This window comes from Cervus canadensis, chromosome 19 (genome assembly GCF_019320065.1).
Source record: "Cervus canadensis isolate Bull #8, Minnesota chromosome 19, ASM1932006v1, whole genome shotgun sequence".
Taxonomy (NCBI): Eukaryota; Metazoa; Chordata; class Mammalia; order Artiodactyla; family Cervidae; genus Cervus; species Cervus canadensis.
This window is the reverse complement of record NC_057404.1, coordinates 46373114-46397140: the sequence shown is the minus strand read 5'-3', so window position 1 is coordinate 46397140 and position 24027 is coordinate 46373114. Positions and strand designations below refer to the sequence as shown.

The 24027-nt window shown below is 41.4% G+C and overlaps 1 protein-coding gene across 1 annotated transcript in view; it reads right to left on the bottom strand.

Moving 5' to 3' along the window:
* The window catches only part of LOC122422169, a 155733-nt gene that overhangs the window by 60938 nt on the left and 70768 nt on the right, over positions 1–24027 (bottom strand). Inside the window, exons 10-12 of the mRNA XM_043438464.1 lie at positions 23926–24026; positions 18402–18526; positions 17653–17722 (exon numbers count right to left, since the gene is read on the bottom strand). Of these exons, the coding sequence (XP_043294399.1) occupies positions 17653–17722; positions 18402–18526; positions 23926–24026 (296 nt within the window). The remainder of the gene's footprint in view (positions 1–17652; positions 17723–18401; positions 18527–23925; position 24027) is intronic.

The following is a 24027-nucleotide window of genomic DNA, read 5'->3' as shown; positions in this document are numbered from 1 at the left end:
ACAACAGACAAAACAAAAGTACAAAGGATCATAAGAGACTACTACCAGCAGCTCTATGCCAATAAAATGGACAACTTGGATGAAATGGACAAATTCTTAGAAAAGTATAACTTTCTAAGACTGAACCAGGAAGAAATAGAAGATCTTAACAGACCCATCACAAGCAAGGAAATCGAAACTGTAATCAAAAATCTTCCAGCAAACAAAAGCCCAGGACCAGATGGCTTCAAAACTGAATTTTACCAAAAATTTAGAGAAGAGCTAACACCTATCTTACTCAAACTCTTCCAGAAAATTGCAGAATAAGGTAAACTTCCAAACTCATTCTATGAGGCCACCATCACCCTAATTCCAAAACCAGACGAAGATGCCACACAAAAAGAAAACTACAGGCCAATATCACTGATGAACATAGATGCAAAAATCCTTAACAAAATTCTAGCAAAGAGAATCCAACAACATATTAAAAAAATCATACACCATGACCAAGTGGCCTTTATCCCAGGAATGCAAGGATTCTTTAATATCCGCAAATCAATCAATGTAATACACCACATTAACAAATTGAAAGATAAAAACCATATGGTTATCTCAATACATGCAGAGAAAGCCTTTGACAAAATTCAACACTCATTTATGATTAAAACTCTCCATAAAGCAGGAATAGAAGGAACATACCTCAACATAATAAAAGCTATATATGACAAACCCACAGCAAGCATCACCCTCAATGGTGAAAAATTGAAAGCATTTCCCCTAAATCAGGAACAAGACAAGGGTGCCCACTCTACCACTACTATTCAACATAGTGTTGGATTTTGGCACACAATCAGAAGCAGAAAAAGAAGTAAAAGGAATCCAGATAGGAAAGAAGAAGTGAACTCTCACTGTTTGCAGAGACATTGATCCTCTACATAGAAACCCTAAAGACTCTTCCAGAAAATTACTAGAGCTAATCAATGAACATAGTAAAGTTGCAGGATATAAAATTAACACACAGAAATCCCTTGCATTCCTATATACTAACAATGAAAAAACAGAAAGAGAAATTAAGGAAACAATACCATTCACCATTACAACAAAAAGAATAAAATACTTAGGAGTATATCTACCTAAAGAAACAAAAGACCTATACATAGAAAACTATAAAACACTAATGAAAGAAATCAAAGAGGACACAAACAGATGGAGAAACATACCGTGTTCATGGATTGGAAGAATCAATATTGTCAAAATGGCTATTCTACCCAAAGCAATCTATAGATTCAATGCAATCCCTATCAAGCTACCAACAGTATTCTTCACAGAACTAGAACAAATAATTTCACAATTTGTATGGAAATACAAAAAACCTCGAATAGCCAAAGCAATCTTGAGAAAGAAGAATGGAACTGGAGGAATCAACCTTCCTGACTTCAGACTCTACTACAAAGCCACAGTCATCAAGACAGTATGGTACTGGCACAAAGACAGAAATATAGATCAATGGAACAGAATAGAAAGCCCAGAGATAAATCCACAAACCTATGGACACCTTATCTTTGACAAAGGAGGCAAGGATATACAATGGAAAAAAAGACAACCTCTTTAACAAGTGGTGCTGGGAAAACTGGTCAACCACTTGTAAAAGAATGAAACTAGAACACTTTCTAACACCATACACAAAATAAACTCAAAATGGATTAAAGATCTAAATGTAAGACCAGAAACTATAAAACTTCTAGAGGAGAGCATAGGCAAAACACTCTCCGACATAAATCACAGCAAGATCCTCTATGACCCACCTCCCAGAATATTGGAAATAAAAGCAAAACTAAACAAATGGGACCTAATGAAACTTAAAAGCTTCTGCACTACAAAGGAAACTATAAGCAAGGTGAAAAGGACAGCCCTTTCAGATTGGGAGAAAATAATAGCAAACGAAGCCAACAGACAAAGGATTAATCTCAAAATATACAGCAACTCCTGAAGCTCAATTTCCAGAAAAATTAAATGGACCCAATCAAAAAATGGGCCAAGAACTAAACAGGGACATTTCTCCAAATGAAGACATACATTTGGCTACAAACACATGAAAAGATGCTCAACAATCACTTCATTATTTAGAGAATGCAAATCAAAACCACAATGAGGTACCATTACACACCAGTCAGGATGGCTGCTATCCAAAAGTCTACAAGCAATAAATGCTGGAGAGGGTGTGGAGAAAAGGAACCCTCTTACACTGTTGGTGGGAATGCAAACTAGTACAGCCACTATGGAGAACAGTGTGGAGATTTCTTAAAAAACTGGAAATAGAACTGCCATATGACCCAGCAATCCCACTTCTGGGCATACACACTGAGGAAACCAGATCTGAAAGAGACATGTGCACCCCAATGTTCATCGCAGCACTGTTTATAATAGCCAGGACATGGAAGCAACCTAGATGCCCATCAGCAGATGAATGGATAAGGAAGCTGTGGTACATATACACCATGGAATATTACTCAGCCATTAAAAAGAATTCATTTGAATCAGTTCTAATGAGATGGATGAAACTGGAGCCCATTATACAGAGTGAAGTAAGCCAGAAAGATAAAGAACATTACAGCATACTAACACATATATATGGAATTTAGAAAGATGGTAACGATAACCCTATATGCAAAACAGAAAAAGAGACACAGAAGTACAGAACAGACTTTTGAACTCTGTGGGAGAAGGTGAGGGTGGGATGTTTCGAAAGAACAGCATGTATATTATCTATGGTGAAACAGATCACCAGCCCAGGTGGGATGCATGAGACAAGTGCTCGGGCCTGGTGCACTGGGAAGACCCAGAGGAATCCGGTGGAGAGGGAGGTGGGAGGGGGTATCAGGATGGGGAATACGGGTAACTCTATGGCTGATTCATATCAATGTATGACAAAACCCACTGAAATGTTGTGAAGTAATTAGCCTCCAACTAATTAAAAAAAAAAAAAACCTTGTGTGCACCAGGACCCAGAGACCCAACAGAGACTGAGCCAGAACTGTGTTTGAGTGTCTCCTGCGAAGGCATGGTTCAGCAGTGGCCTGCCGCAGGGGCAGGGGCTCTGGGTGCAGCAGACCTGGGTATGGCATAAGCCCTCTTGGAGGAGGTCGCCATTAACCCCACCATAGAGCCGCCAGAACTTACACAGGACTGGGGAAACAGACTCTTGGTGGGCACAAACAGAACCTTGTGTACCAGGACCCAGGAGAAAGGAGCAGTGACCTCACAAGAGACTGACCCAGACTTGCCTGTGAGTGTCCAGCTATCTCCGGTGGAGGTGTGGGTTAACGGTGGTCTGCTGCAGGGTCGGGGGACTGTGGCAGTGCATGCATGGGACCTTTTGAAGGCAGTCGCCATTATCTTCATTACCTCCACTGTAGTTTGGCCTCAGGTCAAACAACAAGGAGGTAACACAGCCCCTCATCAATAGAAAATTGGATTAAAGATATACTCAGCATGGCCCCGCCCATCAGAACAAGACCCAGTTTCCCCCTCAGTCAGTCTCTCCCATCAGGAAGTTTCCATAAGCCTCTTTTATCAGAAGGCAGACAGAATGAAAACCACAATCACAGAAAACTAACCAAACTGATCACAGGACCACAGCCTTGTCCAACTCAATGAAACTATAAGCCATGCTATGTAGGGCCACCCAAGACAGACGGGTCATGGTAGAAAATTCTGACAAAACATGGTCCACTGGAGAAGGGAATGGCAAACCACTTCAGTATTCTTGCCTTGAGAACCCCATGAACAGCATGAAAAGGCAAAAAGATAGGACACTGAAAGATGAACTCCCCAGGTTGGTAGGTGCCCAATATGCTACTGGAGATCAGTGGAGAAATAACTCCAGAAAGAATCTTGAAGAGACGGAACCAAAGCAAAAACAACACCCAGTTGTGGATGTGACTGGTGATGGAAGTAAAGTCCGATGCTGTAAAGAGCAATACTGCATATGAACCTGGAATGTTAGGTCCATGGATCAAGGCAAATTGGAAGTGATCAAATAGGAGATGGCAAGAGTGAACATTGACATTTTAGGAATCAGTGAGCTAAAATGGACTGGAAAGGGTGAATTTAACTCAGATGACCATTATATTTACTACTGTGGGCAAGAATCTCTTAGAAGAAGTGGAGTAACCATCATAGTCAACAAAAGAGTCCGAAATGCAGTAATTGGATGCAATCTCAAAAATGACAGTATGATCCCTGTTCGTTTCCAAGGCAAACCATTCAATATCACGGTAATCCAAGTCTATGCCCTGACCAGTAATGCTGAAGAAGCTGAACTGTTCTGTGAAGACCGACAAGACCTTGTGGAACTAACACCCAAAAAAGATGTCCTTTTCACTATAGGGGACTGGAATGCAAAAGTAGAAGTCAAGAAACACCTGGAGTAACAGGCAAATTTGGCCTTGGAGTACAGAATGAAGCAGGGCAAAGGCTAATAGAGTTTTGCCAACACACTGGTCATAGCAAACACTCTCTTCCAACAATACAAGACAAGACTCCATACACATGGACATCACCAGATGGTCAAAACCAAAATCAGATTGATTACATTCTTTGCAGCCAAAGATTGAGAAACTCTATACAGTCAGCAAAAACAAGACCAGGAGTGGACTGTGGCTCAGATCATGAACCCCTTATTACCAAATTCAGACTTAAATTGAAGAAAGTAGGGAAAACCAATAAACCATTCAGGTATGACCTAAACCAAATCCCTTACGATTATACAGTGGAAGTGACAAATAGATTCAAGGGATTAGATCTGAGTGCCTGATTAGACAGAGTGCCTGAAGAACTATGGACAGAGGTTCATGACATTGTATAAGAGGCAGTGATCAACACCATCCCCAAGATAAACAAATGCAAAAAGGCAAAATGGTTGTCTGAAGAGGGCTTACAAATAGCTGTGAAAAGAAGAGAAGCTAAAGACAAAGGTGTAAAGAAAAGATAAACCCATTTGAATGCAGAGATCCAAAGAATAGCAAGGAGACATAAGAAAGCCTTCCTCAGGGATCAGTGCAAAGAAATAGAGGAGAACAAGAGAATGGGAAAGACTAGAGATATCTTCAAGAAAATTAGAGATACCAAGGGAACATTTCATGCAAGGATGGGCACAATAAAGGACAGAAATGATATGGACCTAAGAGAAGCAGAAGATATTAAAAAGAGGTGGCAAGAATACATAGAAGAACTATACAAAAAAGATCTTCATGACCCAGATAACCATGATGGTGTGATCACTCACCTAGAGCCAGACATCCTGGAATGTGAAGTCAAGTGGGCCTTAGGCAGCATCACTACAAACAAAGCTAGTGGAGGTGATAGAATTCCAGTTGAGCTGTTTCAAATCCTGAAAGATGATGCTGTGAAAGTGCTGCACTCAATATGCCACCAAACTTGGAAAATTCAGCAATGGCCACAGGACTGGAAAAGATCAGTTTTCATTTCAGTCTTTAAGAAAGGCAATGCCGAAGAGTGTTTAAACTACCGCACAATTGCACTCATCTCACACGCTAGTAAAGTAATGCTCAAAGTTCTCCAAGTCAGGCTTCAGCAGTATGTGAACTGTGAAATTCCAGATGTTCAAGCTGAATTTAGAAAAGGCAGAGGAACCAGAAATCAAATTGCCAACATCCGCTGGATCATCGAAAAAGCAAGAGAGTTCCAGAAAAACATCTATTTCTGCTTTATTGACTATGCCAAAGCCTTTGACTGTGTGAATCACAATGAACTGTGGAAAATTCTGAAAGAGATGGGAATACCAGACCACCTGACCTACCTCCTGAGAAATCTGTATGCAGGTCAAGAAGCCACAGTTAGAACTGGACATGAAACAACAGACAGGTTCCAAATCGGGAAAGGAGTCCATCAAGGCTGTATATTGTCACCCTGCTTATTTAACTTATATGCAGAGTACATCATAAGAAACGCTGGGCTGGAGGAAGCACAAGCGGGAATCAAGATTACTGGGAGAAATATCAATAACCTCAGATATGCAGATGACACAACCCTTACGGCAGAAAGCAAAGAAAAACTAAAGAGCCTGTTGATGAAAGTGAAAGAGGGGAGTGAAAAAGTTGGCTTAAAACTCAACATTCAAAAAACTAAGATCATGGCATCTGGTTTCATCACTTCATGGCAAATAAATGGGGAAACAATGGAAACAGTGACAGACTTTATATTTTGGGCTCCAAAATCACTGCAGATGGTGAGTGCAGCCATGAAAGTAAAAGATGCTTGCTCCTTGAAAGAAAAGCTATGACCAACCTAGACAGCATATTAAAAAGCAGAGACATTACTTTGCCAACAAAGGTCTGTCTAGTCAAGGCTATGGTTTTTCCAGTAGTCTTGTATGGATGTGAGAGTCAGACCATAAAGAAAGCTGAGCATTGAAGAATTGATGCTTTTGAACTGTGGTATTGGAAAAGACTCTTGAGAGTCCCTTGGACTGCAAGGAGATCCAACCAGTCCATCCTAAAGGAAATCAGTCCTGAATACTCACTGGAAGGACTGAGGCTGAAGCTGAAACTCCAATACTTTGGCCACCTGATGTGAAGAACTGACTCTTGGAAAAGATTCTGATGCTGGGAAAGATTTAAGGTGGGAGGAGAAGGGGACAACAGAGGATGAGGTGGTTGGATGGCATCACCAACTCGATGCACATGAGTTTGCGTAAGCTCCGGGAGTTGGATGGACAGGGAGGCCTGGCGTGCTGCAGTCCATGGGTCGCAAAGAGTAGGACATGACTGAACGACTACATTGAACTGAACTGAACTGAGAGGATTGGAAAGGGCTTAGTGGTGGCGCTAGTGGTAAAGAACCCACCTGCCAATGCAGGAGAAGCAAGATAGTTGGTTTCAATCCCTACGTTGGGAAGATCCCCTGGAGAATAAAGTGGCAACCCACTCCAGTATTCTGGCCTGGAGAATCCCATGGACAGAGGAGCCTGGTGGGCTATAGTCCATAGGGTTGCAAAAAGTCAGACATGAGTGAAGCGACTTAGCAAGCATGCAAGGGATTCATAAGGGCATTGCAAGAAAAGGAAAGAGCCAGATCAGCAACCAGGAATGGGCAAGAAAATTTGAGACAAATCTGGAACACATCAGAACAAGAGCAATAAGATTTTTGGTACTAATCTACTGCTACATCCATCAATAGACCAAGGTAAACAAAGCCCCTGGGTCTCAAGATATTCTATATTGGTGTGCCCCAAGCTTTATACATTTATGACTGTCCCTCAAAGTTTTCACTGCATTGGCTGATAGACATATCTACTCTAAATTTTTCCTTTTAAATCTACTCCTTTTCTTTTCAGCCTTATCTTAAGGAATAATATCTATGAAATAACAGAGTTGGTATGTTAGAAATAGTTCTTCTAATACATTTTAAGTAAACATAGAGCTAATGAAATGTTTTTAAAAGTTCACTGTATACCACCTCATATCATACTGTGAACCAACAAAGAAATACATGACCCACCTTGAGAAATGTGGGCCTTCAGATATAGTCTCTTCAAACTTAGCCACGTGAAAGCTGTCATTTGTCCATGTTTACATCACAAATGACAACCTAGACCAAACATGAACTGTGAAATTGACTGTACCAGATGGCATTTTTAAACTGTGCTGAAGCATAACTTAATACACTACAGTAGAATGAGAAATGAGTATTTGGGGGCAACTACTAAGTGTAGTCTCTGTACTTGTTATCTAAAAAATCCTGTGAATTCTTATAATAGAAAGGAATCTGAAAAAGAATTCAAATCACCTTGCTATACACCTGAAGCTAACACAGTTGTAAATCAACTATATTCAATTCTAAAATATCCTATGAATAGACAAAGAATTTTCACAAAATCAAATACTGTAACCAAGCAAGCAGCCTCCTAATGCAAACACCTTTATATTCCAAATCCCTGACCCCCTGATATTAAATAGCATTTCAAAGGAATCTGGGCTCAGTTTTGACTTCCAACCTTTGAGAAAGGTTGTTGGATCCCACTTAAAAGCATGACTATCCCCTAAGGAGAAAGACCACAATACCACAAGAAACAAGATAAAAAAATACAACCATCAATTATCTTCCAACATTTGCTAAAGGAGGAGAGGTTTCAAAATAGTGTGCCAGCTGGCTGGAGTGGTGGGGTGCCTTCTCTCCCCGTTCATTTGCTTAAGGTCTCACCAGCATAACTTTCTGGGTGACCAGGGAAGATTTTTAACTAGATTATAACTGTGTCAGTGTAAACCTCTCTTCATGGAAAATGAAACAACTTATCTTCCACTGGTCACCAGAAGGAATCAAGGGTTCATGGTTGCCTTGCCCTTCTGGTTAAATGGTTATGGTTTTGGCGATCCAGGCTGATTCTGTTTATATTCCCCTGTTTATCCCTAAGCCATACAAAACCCCACTTCCTTATGCAGCCAGTGAGACTGAAGTAGGAGATGAGTCTGGGGGTACACGGTGACGCATACTCTGGGGCACTTGAAGAAAATGACAAAAAGGATGAACTGTTTGGGAAACAGTCCTCACAATGAGAGAAGTAAAAGAATTTAGATATATTGTGCTGTGAGAGAAGAAGGCCGAGAGCAGAGATGGGACTCTGTTCCTAAAGGGAAGCGATGACTACTGACGGGCTGGTGACAAGGGTCTGTTGACCATATGCTCCATAAGAGTGCAGCCACACCAAACTTGACAGGAGATGTTTCTTGCGAGCTGCAGTTCCCTGCCTGCCTTCTAGAACATTGCCAGTGTAGGACGCAGGGCAGCAAGCCGTGCAGGCCCAGACTCTGAGCCTCGGTTTCCTTGCCTGTAAAATAACAGTAATGGTGCCTACCGCATCATTTTCATGAGGGTTATCCGCATTATTATATGTAAAATGCTTGAGCCCAGTGTCTGGCACATAGTAAGTGCTGTGTGTTTGCTATGGTTGTTGTCCTGTTGGCTTTATGTTAACTATAAGCACCTGCTCTATCTCCATCAGGACAAAGAAGTTCAGGGATTAAGTTACAGTGCATGAAATTGAGGTAAGATGTTGAGTATAACAACATTAGTTATCAGGCAGGAATGGGAATTTTGTCCTTTGGGACTGGCCTGATGTTGCTGTTGTTTTGAGAGAATGAGTTGGTGTGGACATAGTCCTTTCTAGAGGTGCGTACAGGACGACCGTGGAGTTCTTCAGGCTGATTGATCTGGTATCAACAATGTGACCACACCAGCCCTGGATGCAGAAATCTCTCATAAATGTATCTCAGAAGAAACAACTCCTGTCAAGATCAATGTTGTTTTACTTGCGTGCATATGGGTGACAGATCTTTGCTGTCTACCAGTCAATGAACATGTGTGATGGCGTCTCTCTTTATGGCACGGGGGTTGTGGGGGGGGGGGGGGTGGTAAGAAGTGTCTCTGAATCCAAACTTTACATAGGATGTGAGCGGGCTCTGTGTGTCTCTGCTGTTCATGTCAGTCAATAAAATCAGATCCTTACATCTCCCTTTCCTTGAAGGCATTTAATGAGTTACATATTCATTGCTTTAAGAAGCACACTTGAATGTATTTGTGGGCAGAAAAAAGAACTACTCGGGCTGGGTTTCCATGCCATAAAAATTTGGTGATAGGAAGTAAACTCAAATACTGGTGAAATCTTCTGAACGAAGTGGGAGTCTGTCTGCTGAAAGACTGCAGGATCCCTTCCTACGGGGAGCTGCTTATTGGCAGACAGATGTGGCTCAGTGGGTGTTTAAATCCTGGAGATCCTTGACAATTGCAGATTCAACTGTTCATAGTAGACTGCGGGGAGGCAACCTCAGTGGTCTATGTCATGTAATCATTTGTAATTCTGCTACAAGGCTGGAGAGACCATGTAGCTAATGATAGGATACAGTGGACTTCTGTAGGGCAGTCCAGCATATTGTTAAAATTGGGACCAACAAATTACTGGACATATTGGGACCACTTTTAAGAGTAAAAACGGGTGCTATTAATAATTACAACAGGACCACAGGCATGAATAGAATCTGTCCTGGGCAAGGAGAAGCATGGTCTCCCCACTTAATGTCCAGCATTGGAATCTTCTATTTGTGCAAGTTGCATCTCTGATTCTTGCTGGTGTTCAGTCGCCCAGTCACGTCCAACCCTTTGCAACCCCATGGACTGCAGCACACCAGGCCTCTCTGTCCCTCACCATCTCCCGAAGTTTGCCCAAGTTCATGTCCATTGCATTGGTGATGCCATCCAGCCATCTCATCCTCTGATGCCCGCTTTTCCTACTGCCCTCAATCTTTCACAGCATCAGGGACTTTCCCAATGAGTTATCTGTTCACAACAGATGATTAATTACTCTTAAAAACAGTCTTTATTTAAAACAGCAATAAAATGAGAAACTTCAATTCAGTCTGGTTAACTTGTACGAAGGTTTGCAGACAAAGCAGATAACTAGCAAAACAGGAGGGGCTATCTAAACATGTCCATTTTGGACATTCATCAAAATCTTGCCCTAGAACCTTTGTGAGTCTCCCAAGAATTTGCTGAATTTTTAAACAGCATAGATCTGAATATTTTTTGTCCTAACTCTATTCCTATCAAATTAGGTCATGACACACATATGAAGATGACCACCTGAGTGCAACTCCAAACAACATCATTGGGTTTGCTATTCAGCTCACTACAGTAAATGATCAAGTGGGTCACTGACGATATTGGTATCTTGTAAGAAATTAATCATTTAACTTGGAAAATTTTGGAATCTGAAGCATCATATAAAAATAGCCCTACATCATATAAAAACAGCTTCTGGGTAAGAGGAAATAGGCCAATAATTACCATGTGCTGTACATTCACTGTGCGAGGCTGTTTGCTAGACTCTTCATAGACGTGTTCTGATTTAATCTCCACACCTCTATAAAAGAGATATTATCCTCACTTAGCTGCTTGAGAAATTAGAAACTTTGCATAACTTGCTCAGGGAAAGTCATTTATATGTTCAATAAGCATTTTTACACAATCATGGTCAGGAGGCATGCTTAAAGTTGGCAGCAGAAAATGAACTTTAATCTTCTGTTCACCTGGGAAGGGGAAGAGAAACTATCTGCTGCCTCCAAGAAACTACTACTATTCAATCTATGATGCACTGACAAAACTCTAGAGACTAATGAGACTAAGGTCAGTTCTTTCCTCCATACGAACCTGTCTATTCGTTGGCTATGATGTTGTTCCTCGAATTTTCAGGAAATCTGGAGGAATTCTGGGACATCCTAAGTGATACGAACAGGGTGAGTGAAGTGAAGTCGCTCAGTCATGTCCGACTCTTTGCGATCCTGTGGACTATAGCCTACCAGGCTCCTCCGTCCATGGGATTCTCCAGGCAAGAATACTGGAGTGGGTTGCCGTTTCCTTCTCCAGGGGATCTTCCCGACCCAGGAATCGAACCTGGGTCTCCTGCACTGGAGGCAGATGCTTTAACCTCTGAGCCTCCAGGGAAGATATGAACAGGTTAGTGGTTTGCAAATATTTTACTATCAATATTAAGAAAGTCCCTGGGAGCTTCCCTGGTGGCGCAGTGGCAAAGTATCCGTCTGCCAGTGCCGGAGACACGGGTTTGATCCCTAATCTGGGAAGATCCTACATGCCTAAGCCCTTGATCCACAACTTTTGAGCCTGTGCTCTAGAGCCCAGGAACTGCAACTACGGAAGCCCGCATTCCTAGAGCCCGTGCTCCCCAAGAGAAGCCATGACCACGATAATACCGCATACTGCAACTAGAGAAAAGCCCGCGCTGCAACCAAGACCCAGCACAGCCAGAAATAAAAGATAGATGAATAATCTTAAAAAAAGAAAGAAAGTCCCGTTTGGGGTAATCTCTTTCCTAGTCGTCAGCATCTGTATTGAGTCATTAAGATGAAGAGGAAGAAAATGGTATGAAGGGGTGTTAGCGGGAAGAAACGGTGACTGTAAACTACAGCCAAGATGTGATGGAAAAGCACTTTGTGACAAATGCCCTGGGAAAGAAGCGTGGAAAGCACCAGTCTATTTCAAACCAGACACCAACAGGCAGCCAGTGACTCCCAGATGAACTCAGTTTAGGTTAGAAGGTGAAGAGACTGAGGTCTCCACTGTAGTAATTACCTGTAATTATAATTTTGGATTTTTTTTACATAAATGGAAACAGGTTAAAGTGATGCTGCAATAATACACTGTTTTCATGAGTTCTGTCTATAATAGGAGATGTGAGGGTGTGAAGAGGATACTCTTCAATCAAAGCTTTAAATGAAAATATGTTTTGTGTCCCCACACATCAGATAAACACAATGATCTAGGACTTCGAATGCATATGTGAAATACTCAAAGTCTGGCACTGGCAGATTTCAAAAGTAAAAGAGTAACAACTTGACAAGCCTAGCAAAGATGGGATCTGTGAGTCCAGCTGGGTGGTGTGTTCAATGATGAAAAAGTGTGTTTGGCTGACCTTCTCCAGGACACAGCTTCACTCTGGAAACTCCTTTGGTAGGAACAGCCTTCCCAAGGCCTCTGGCAAACTCCTGCTCATCCTTCAAGGTGCATTTCCAGTGTCACCTCCACTGTGAAGCATTCTGCAGCCCCAAGGCAAAGGTTTGTGATCTCTTAGCGGGTCCCTTCGGTCCCGTGTACAGGATACCCCTCCCACACTCTAGCACACTGGGTTAGTATCAAGAGTGGTCTGCCTCCAGCACGTCTTTCCACAGCCCTCGGGGCTGATTCTAGTGAGCTGAAGGATTAGACACACGACCTGTTCCTCATTCAACATCCAAGAAAATGACGTGCACACTTAGTACTGCACAAAGAAGTAGCTAGCAAATAAACGCCTGTTCATGTGTGAATGGTCCACTAGGCTGTGAGTTCCTTGAGCCCAAGTTTTAGGACTTATTCAATTTTTTTATAATCTGTGCTTATATAGTACAGATTACATGTGCCTCATACATAAATGGATGTTCATGTAATAAATAGCAATGAAAATAATATAACCAGTTTCCTTTTCTAAAAATGCCATTTCTCAAGTCTCTATTTTCTAGAATCTATCCAGATTTGTTAAGTGTGTTTGTATTTACTGTAATTGAAGTAGCTTCCAATTTTTTGAGGAATTTGAATTTATATGTCCACCCCTGAGCTCCAGGCACACGTGAGCAACTTCCGAGTTGACTCCCCCACTTGTATTTCTAACAGGCATCTCAGACTGTCACAGCCAAAACAGAGCTATGGATTTCACCCTCACCCCACCCCTGAGTGAGCCTCCTCACTCTCCCCATCTCAGAACCTTCAGCCGGTCTCTTGTATCTCCTTTGTCCAGCCCAGCATCGTCTTACCCAAACAACTTCCATCTAGTTTCTTTGTTCCATCCTTGTCTCCCTAATAGACAACGACAGTTACAGGGCCCTTAAAGTAGTACTCACATCATGTTACTCTCACAGTCCAATGCCTCCAACAGTTTCTCAAGGGGCTTAGAACAAAATCCAAGCTCCTTGTCAGGGGTTCCAATTTTCTACATGATGTGTGGCCTGCCTGCCTCTCTGATCTCATTTCCTACCTCTCCACCATATCCATGGGGCCCAAACCCCTTTCTGCCCCAGGAACCTGCCAGGCTGTTCTCCTCTGAGAACTCTGAATTCCTCCTCGTTGCCCCTGGGCACTGCCAGCTCTTCTCCTGTTGCTCTGTCTAATCACCCCAGTCTCAGCTCAGGCACTGGTCTTCCCTGGCCAACCCTCTAAGGCAGATCTCCAGGTGCTCTCTGGAAGATGCTCTGTATTGTCTGCTTTGAAAATTATTTTGTTTCTTATTTCCCTCGCCCACATCCAGAACACAATCTCTATGAGAGCAGGGACTTGTCTATCTCATTCACTGCTGTATTCCCAGCTTCTAGAATGGAACACGTGCTTACTGTGGAATAAAGAGGGAGAAAGTCTTGGGGGGGGGGGGAAAACCCCACAAGGCCAATGAGAAATCTGAATTTTAGTATAGGCATCAGGCGGCAGCTCTTCTGTAGACGCGTGATGCTTTCTTTGCTGTCAGCCAGAGGAGTAAGTGAGGACTACACACAAAGAACAATCCAGTGACAAATGTGCAACGGTTTGCTCTGACGACATGCCCGACACGGAAGTTTGTCAGTGTGCTGGCAGAACACGTGTTCTCCAAACTGCCTGAAGGGCCAACACAGCTGGGGTGGCCACGTGGCTCGCTCACAAGAGAGTGGGCAGGACTCTCACCTCTCAGGATAGTTTCTCACTGCCTGAAAGCCCTGTAGCAGACACAAAACATGCTGTGCCAAAGAGACAGCCTGACCTTTCTGTACAATGGAAAGAGTGGAAAGAGGCTGAAGAATTGATCTATTTTAGGAATTAGGAAATGTGATTCTATCCTGCCCCGAATCTTGGTCACTGGGACTAATTAGCTCCCACTTTGGATATATATGTTTACCTCTGGTTTCCCTAATTATGACCTCCTGATACTGATAGCGTGCCCTCAACCTCTTTGAGATGCAGTTAAAATGGTGTTTACGTACCAAATAAACTTCAAAGGCCATCCTACAATGAATTTCATTGCTTTGGGACATTTTAATGTCCAATACAAAATGTAACATAATCAGCATAATGAAAATGTGATAACTGCTCATCATTGTAGAATTTTTCGAGCCCCCAGCATGGTACTAACCACAGCTCATGTGGTCGTAACTTCTTACAGAATGATCCAGCCTCTTCTTGAGAAGCACATGACGTACTCTTAATTGAGAATCTAGAAGACCCATTACTCTCTCCCTCCATCATCATCTACCTTGTCGAAGATATCTAATTTTTTGCTTTCTGGTCATTTCTAAGGGAATCAGAAGTGCTTATCCTGCTTCGGGTTGAATCCTTAATTTGATGTGGTGTGGAGGAAGCATGGGGGCTTTGAAATCATGCACGCTGGGTGACCTAGACCACCTAGGACACTTCTGCCACCTATGATTTCCTCTGATGTGCGATGTTCCTGTTTTTGGCCCTTCTATGGTCAGCAAGTCACAGTTTGGCCATCACCTCTCACAAGCAGGAAATGCTTCTCCGTGGTTTCTTGTGTCACACATCACACTTACTAGATACAGGGGCTGCGATGGAAGGGATCCACCCCCAAAGTTCTGTAAGGAGGTTACGGAGCAGGGGACTGTGACCAAGAGTGGAAATGAAGAACAACAGCCCACTGAGCTAAGTTTTCAGACGAGATAGTTAGGAATAGCCTGGAATAAAAAAAAATTTGCCACTTTCTGGCTATGTGATATCAGATGACTAACAACTTCTATAGGCCCCATTTATGAAAATGACAAAAAATACAGCACTTGCCTTGAAGGCTGCTGAAAGGATTAAATTAGGTAATACAGGTGAAGGGTTTAGCATAGTCCCTGGCATTGGGTAAGTGTGTCAATAAATCTTAACTTTCACCTTAGCGGTATGGAGAATTTGAATTTCCAGATGCCATTTATTGATAAATGGTGATCAAATGCATTATTAGTTGTAGTTTGATGACTTGGTTAGAAGGATTTGGTCAAGAAAGTCCAAGGCCCTTCCTGCGCAGCATTTCCATTATTCCTGGAAGGAAAGGGGTATGTCAAGGCTGTACATTGTCACCCCGCTTATTTAATTTATATGCAGTGTATATTATGTGAAATGCCAGGCTTGATGAAACACAAGCTGGAATCAAGATTACCAGGAGAAATATCAATAACCTCAGATATGCAGATGACACCACCCTCATTGCAGAAAGTGAAGAAGAACTAAAGAGCCTCTTGATGAAAGTGAAAGGGGAGAGTAAAAAAGTTGACTTAGAACTCAACATTCAGAAAACTAAGATCATGCCATCCATCCCATCACTTCATGGCAAATAGATGGGAAAACAATGGAAACGGTGACAGATTTTATTTTGGGGGCCTCCAAAATCACTGCAGATGGTGACTGCATCCATGAAATTAAAAGACGCATGCTTCTTGGAAGAAAAGATATGACCAACCTAGACAGCATATTAAAAAGCAGAGACATTACTTTACCAACAAAGGTCTGTCTAGTCAAAGCTATGGTTTTTCCAGTAGTCGTGTATGGATGTGAGAGTTGGACCATAAAGAAAGCTGAGCGCCGAAGAATTGATGCTTTTGAACTGTGTGTTGGAGAAGACTCTTGAGAGTCCCTTGGACTGCAAGGAGATCCAACCAGTCCATCCTAAAGAAGATCAGTCCTGAATATTCATTGGAAGGACTGATGCTGAAGCTGAAGCTCCAATACTTTGGTCACCTGATAAGAACTGACTCATTGGAAAAAACCCTGATGCTGGGAAAGATTGAAGGCAGGAGGAGAAGGGGACGACAGGGGATGAGATGGTTGGATGGCATCACTGACTCGATGGACATGAGTTTGAGCAAGCTTCGGGAGTTGGTGATGGACAGGGAAGCCTGGAATCCATGGGGTTGCAAAGAGTCAGACATGATTGAGTGACTGAACTGAACTGAACTGGAAGGATTAGAGGAGGGAGGCAGAGTGCCAGCAAAGACATTATTTCACAAAACCAGTTACCTGGGAGTCCAAGGCCCAGGTGCCCTGGCATGGTGACTATGTGAAAAAGTAATGACAGAAATGCCCACTTCATAAGATAATCGTGAGTATTAATTGAGATCAATTATTTCAAACTACCTACAGTCTAGGAAGCCATATTCTTTTCCTCTTTCCTTTACATGGTTTGTAAAATGCTTAAAATCTTTATCTGGTAACTGATAGAATTTTTTAAAAATCACAAATCTAAAGAGGTTATTTCTTTCCATGATGAATTCTTGGCCTGCTATATGTTTATTAAACATTTTTTTTCTAATAATCTTCCCTTCCTTTCTCATCCCTTGATCCTTTCTTTCCCTGGTAGTCCCTCCACTTCTCACATTCCTTTAATTTACATTTTGTTGCAAAATCCTGGTGCAAGAGCTTTATTGTAGCGCCAATAAAAGAATAACTTTTTAAAATGGTCAGTCTCTACAGAAAAGAGTAGAATACTAGCAAGATGCATCCTGCCACACTCTGATAGATATTCTTTTCTGAATTTTTTTTAAAAAATGACTCTTTTGGTATTCTATGCAAATGAACTTGACTCTAAGTTGGAAACACATTGAGCTGCCTCCTCAAGCAAACATGTCTTTTCAATGTCAGAATTCTTGAAAGTCCTTGAATAAAAATTCACTTCCCTCTAGAGTTGTATTGATGTATTTTTAATATTGCCATTTTTCTTTTATTGTTGCATAAAGATGCATTCTAATTTTGTTTGTAGCTTATAATAAAAAGGAACCAAGGGAAAAACTAGTAAGGGTCTATTGAAAGAGTTAAATCATTTCCCTACAGCTTTCCTAAGCGGAACTGATAGTCTTAGTCTGACTTAGAGAGCTGGAATAGAAAGGCTGCCAACATCTGTTTTGGTCAGAGACAGATAAAAGAGACTAATTCATAGCGGGAATAACCCATGTATGGCATTCTGTATTCCATTACCCTTTTCACAAAAAAATACACATGATATAGATAGACAGATATATTTCTACCTAAACTTTTCCACAGTGAAATGAAAGAAAGGTGAAAGGCTCAAAGAGTTATTATTGATTTATTTACCTAGAATGAAGCCAGGAGGCACAGAGCATCAATGTCACCACCATCACATTGCAAGGTTGGCTGTCGGACACTTAACAAAACATTTTAAAATCTAAAAATGCAGACGTGAAAATAACTTCTCAAATACCTGTAGAAACATGGGTTAGGGCTGACCTAAACAAATGAAATGCAGGAATAATGTAAAGTCTTCATTTTATCCATTTGTTTTAACCTTCTCTCCATTAAAATGAGTTCAAGAATTGTCAATGTATAGCCAAATAAACTAGTTTGAGACCCTCTTTTCTCATTATTGACAAAGGTGCTAACAGGTAGGCCAGAGAAGTAGTAAGCTATGTGGATAACTGATGAAATCAGTAAGCCACACAGAAATAATCAGGACTTGCCTTATCAAGAGATCAAGGCCAGAAGAAAAAAAAAAGTTTGCATTTGACAGGAACGCAACTGTGGAGGTGAGGGAGACAAATATAGTTTCCTTGGTTGGTTAGTTGGTTGGCTGGCTAGGAATGAAGACTGTTAGTTCCATTTCTTACTTATGAATCCACAAAAAGCCCTCAATACCCAGGGTCATCAAGAAACTTTAACTGTGAATTACTTCAGGCAAGTAGTTCTGGTTTAAAATCTATTTCACTTTTGACATGAATCTTTGCATCACTGAAACAATGTTGTGATAAGTAGAATGTTTATGATACATTCTTGACAATGAATGGGAAAATCTTGAGTCAAAACAACCCAGTGGATGAACTACATACCACAGTTTTCACATCCAGAGCCCTGCGAGTCCTCTTTTATGTGAGAGGAAGAGTTCCACCTTGGATACTCCAAAAGCGAAGGGGATGGGCACTCTTGATCTTCTTGGGGCTTGAATTCTCTCCTCCTGTTAAAAATTAAGCACAAGCTCTTCATGACTAATCACACACTTTCATTCTTCTACATCTTTCCCTCCTTCTTCTCTTCTTGGTCCTCTTTTTCACTTTTCCATTCTCTTCCATCACCTTGGAAACTGTCTAGGTGGGAAATATGTCTTATACCTAAACACTGGAATTCAAGCTCAACGCAGGGTGACATTGAACAACGAGAACACCGAGCAGATACTCAAATCAGCACATTAAAAATGAAACCAGGACCACCCCTAAGGTTTCATACCGAGGAAATAGTTATGTCAGAAGGGAAGCAGCCCCTGGACAGGGAGATTCAGACTGATATGGTATATTGTTTCTTACACCTCAGGATCTGAAAACATTTGCTTATGAGCAACTGCCTTGTTAAACAAAAACTGTAGTCTTTGATACTCAGCACATATTATGAATATTTTATGTTTCTGAATTCTTTAAACATCTAGAGCCTTGATTAATCAGAAATCAATGAAATGGAACATTACCACAACTACTCCCCCTCAAAATTTTATAACTTTTTGGTCATCCCACTTTATAAGAAAATCATACATTTTAAGTGACTCACAGATATGATTGATAAATATGTCCCCATGTACATTTAAGGCAGTGTACATTCAGGCCAATCTTTTAAACCTTCTACAGGCAGAGCACACAATGCCGAACACATTCATATTCAGAATCTTAATCCTGAAGCAGAACAGAGCCGTGATAATGGAAGAAATATTGCTATGTTCTCTCTTCTTACTAAAGCCAGAAAAACTGCTACTGCCCTTCAGAAAGATTTTCAACAAGGGAGAATATTCTTTTTTCTTTGCATTCCAGATAATTGAATTTCTTTTTTCATTTGCCAAAGAATGTCAGCGCTCTGATCCTTCTAAGAAATCTGGGAGTAGTAGCCTGGAATTATTTATGATTTATGCCTACTGCCATAAAGGATTTGAGGCCTGGAAATCAAAGAACTGATATGACCAATATGCTAGACTCTACTCTTGACTTTTTGACCAAAGATGTGTGCTTCATTTACTTTAACAGTAGAACAAGAGACAGAAAGTCATAGGATGACAGAGTTTGAAGGGACTTTTACTACTGGAAACTGTAGATCATTTTATAGAAAACTAAGTCCCAGAGAAGTGAAATAACCTATGGCCAAAGCACTCATCAGTAGCAGAACTGGGAGTAAAACCAGGTCCCCTGACTCCAAACTTTCCCTACTGCCCTGTACAATCTCATCTCTGCTTAGGAACTGTTATCAGGGTGAGACCATTTTGTAGTCTGTAAATGCTGGAACATACCCTGGAAATACAAAATAGTGTCCATTTTTCCTCTAAACATCAAGTTCTACCTTGATACTTAGACCGCAAATGGGTCAGAAACCAGCATCTCTGCTACCATGTGGCCACCACCGCATTCTTCCTTTCCCTGACATTGTCGCTGGAGTTCCTGTCCCTGGAGAAGCCATTGATCAAATGGGGTCTGAAGAGCCCCTGCCTCTGAAAGCCTCATGCCCACCTTTAGGCTTCCACATTGCCTTCCCAGGTGGTGGAGGTGGGAGTGGTGGGGAGAGGCTGGCTCGCATGCTGTGGGCCAGAGCTGCTAAATTCTTAACCTGGGGGTAGGGGGGCTTAAAAGGAGGGATAATAGGCTATCAAACTGAAGGGGGCCTGAAGCAAGTGCTGGGAGATGGAATATGGTTCCAGAGTACCAGAGTAGAAGAATGCCATAGGAAGGCAGTCCAAATAAATAACTAGATCTTTTGCTTTTCACATGCAGTTTTGATGAATAAGATCCACCCTTAGGACCTGAAGAGGGATGGCTAGAAAGACTGCCTCTTTCTTCTCTCTGTGAGGTCCCAAGAGCCAGCTCAAGCAGGCCAGGTACCTTTGTCCCTCACTTGTCCCATAGTCCCTCCTCCAGTGTCTAACACAGAGAAAACTTCGGCTCTGGGAAAACTCCAAGCAGGAGTGGGAAACAACTTCAGGGTTGTGCTCGAAAAAGTTTAGCATTCAGTTCCCTAGAAAAAAATCTATGTATTAATATAAGCTAAGTTTTACTGATATAAAGAATGTATGGCTACAATTTATAAATATAATAAAAGATATAAACCTGAAAACAGAAGGGGAAATTGGAAGCAATGACAGATTTTATTTTCTTGGGCTCCAAAATCACTGTGGACAGTAACTGCAGTCATGAAATTAAAAGACATCTGCTCCTTGGAAGGAAAGCTATGACAAAACTAGACAGTGTATTAAAAAGCAGAGACATCACTTTGCTAACAAAGGTCCATACAGTCAAAGTTATGGTTTTTCCAATAGTCATGTACAGATGTGAGAGTTATAAAGAAGGCTGAGAGCTAAAGAATTGATGCTTTCAAACTGTGGTGCTGGAGAAGACTCTTAAGAGTACCTTGGACGGCAAGGAGATCAAACCACTCAATCCTAAAGAAAATCAACCCTGAATATTCATTGGAAGGGTTGATGCTGAAGCTCCAATACTTTGGCCACCTGATGTGAAGAGCCAGCTCACTGGAAAAGACCTTGATGCTGGGAAAGACTGAGGGCAGGATGAGAAGGGGGAAGCAGAGGACAAAATGGTTAGACAGCATCATTGACTCATGACTCAAAGGACATGAATCTGAACAAACTCTGAGAGACAGTGGAGGACAGAGGTGTCTGGCATGCTACAGTCCATGCCGTCACAAAGAGTTAGACATGACTTAGTGACTGAACAATAACAACAAATAAACCTATATTATAAATTCTATGTAGTCAATTGATTTCTCACAGAATGTTTTCCTTGATTTTTATCTAATTCTTGTATTCTTAGCCAACCTGCAGTTGCAATTATCAAACAAGTACAATTCCCACAGGGATGCTGGTTAATATTTTCATGTGTCTTAAGGAGTAATAAACAACAAAGACATACATTGGAACCACACTTGTTCACTGATGACATAAGCAACTTCTTTGCTGAATTAGACAGTAGTGTTTAAACACAGGAAGAATATTTCCTCAATTCTGGGGGCTATTCACTGTGTAACGAGTACAGCTACGACACTTGATTAAAATTAATGTGCATTAGCATTTTCTCCATCACTTTCTTAGTCTAGATAATCAACAAAACAACAAATCAAGCCGTCATTTGTAGTCAGTTTCTGTGATGTAAACACTACCATCTTGCTGACTTATGTGATGTCCCTGAAGGCAGGGTTGTCAAGAGACACACAGCGGCACACCATCATATGACCTGGCCACCATATAGGTATGACAAATGTAAGTGTGACCTCAAGAGCAGAGTATATTGCAAAGTAGTCAAATAATCAGAAAGGGGTAAGCTTGGGGTATTTGCTACATTTGTTTTCAATTTTTTTAATTAAAATTTTTATTTATTTATTTATTTTGGCGGCCCTGGGTGTGTGTTGCTGTGTGTAGGCTTTCTCCAGTTGCAGTGAGCAGGGTCTACTCTTCATTGCGGTGCACAGGCTTCTCATCGCAGTGGCTTCTCTTGTTGCAGGCCACAGGCTCCAGGCACATGGGTTTCAGTAGTTGGAGCACTCGGGCTCGGTAGCTGTGGCGGATGGGCTTAGGTGCTCCACAGAATGTGGAATCTTCCTGGACCAGGGATTGAACCCATGTCCCCTGCATTGGAAGGCAGATTCTTATCCACTGAGCCACCAGGGAAGCCCTATATAAGTTAGTTTTTAATAGTGACTGTTTGACAGCTGGCTCACAAAATTCCTAAACCTTAACAACCAGCTCTTATACACTGGTACTAGCTGGCCCCAGCACTCCACTAAGGAGAAAAGATATTCTTTGGAAAACAAAGCCTCAGTAAAAAGCTCACTATTTCATAAGACATACGTTTGTATTAAGTTATAAAGTCATTTATTAAGAAACTGAATCTTCACAACCCTCTTCAAGTCAGTAGATTCGGCATGTCTATCCAAGCGTGTATGGGGTTCGAGTCTCCCGCTTCCCCCACAGCCTCTAACCACCCTCACCACCTTCCCCACAGACTCCCACTGCACAGAAGGGATTCATTTAACACACCTCATGAGAGCTTCACCTTGTCCTATCCAAAATAACTTTTTCTGGAGCCAATTTTTTAGTGTAATTTATTCCAAACCTTTGATGGGGAAACTTGTACTCTTGAAGCCGTTCAGATGTGCAGCCAGCAGGAAGGCTCCTGGGCCACATTGGCTGCTACGGCTACAGACGCTGCGGCCGCCCGACACCCAGGGACACCACGTGGGTTTGAAACATTCCTTGAGGGATAGCTGATCCATAGCCTACAAATGAATGCATTATGCTTATCCACGTACATGTTTTTCTTCTGTGACAGGTATTTTATGGATTGGAGGCTTCGGTTAAATGTTATATAATCCTCCTTTAATAAGCAATGCGAATATTCAATATAATTGAAACAAGAAAGACAGCCTTTGTGTCGGCATAACTGGCTCAGAAATAAAGGAACTCACCACAAGCTAGAGCTTCATCATCAGTTATGTTAGAAGGTACGACCACATGTCTGTCATAGTTTAATCATCATGAAAGAAGGATAAATGATATATGGATTTTGGCCTTTTTATATGATCATCCTGAACTTCTCCAACATAATAACCTAGAGAAATATACTGCCTGGTCAACTTACTAATTTGGTTTAACTAAATGCAAGGCCAGGATGATTCAATGAAAAATACTAAGTTACAAAATGCTTTTTACAAAACACATTTTTAAAAAAAAAATTAATTTGTATTACCAATTATCAAGTAGGACTCTTATTTCAACAGCTTTAATGTGGGGGAGATTAATGTCAAGTAGGGAATTGAACCTAATCTTAAAGACTTTGACTTGGAGCATTTAGGACAATGCCTGGCTAAACACTCAAAAGGAGTTCCAAGAATGAATGAATGAATGTCTTAATAACTAAAGGCAATTTATTAACATTATTTTTAAATTTTCTTTTGTCCTGTAGATTAAAAATACATTTAAATTTTTTATAAGATTCTAATTTTAAAATATATATTCTATTAATATTATTAAAATTTAGGACCTCACTAAATTATCATATTTTCCATTATAGGAGTTGACAACTCCTTTGTTTTGTCATATCCAGAATCCATTTCCCTTTCTGCCATTTCCCTGATTTTCTCTTGGGAAACTGTCTCTCCCCTTCACACAGTCCATCAGGCTATGCCGAGGTTGACTCCAACCTCAGTCCATAGATGGGCATATGATCCAGACCTAGCCAGTTAGATCCTGCTGTCCACAGTAACTGATTTGGGGATGGGCATGTGATCTGCTCAGGACCAATAAAATATATTCCTACGACTTTTGCTGGAACTATTATGAGAGAAAGGCTCTCCTTCTGTTAGCGCACTCACCTGGTAGGGTGGAAGCCTGGTGGAAGCCTGGTGTTGATGGCAGCCACATTCAGCTTAAGCTTAACCAGACTGGGAATGAGCCTGTGCAGGAGAATGCAAAGC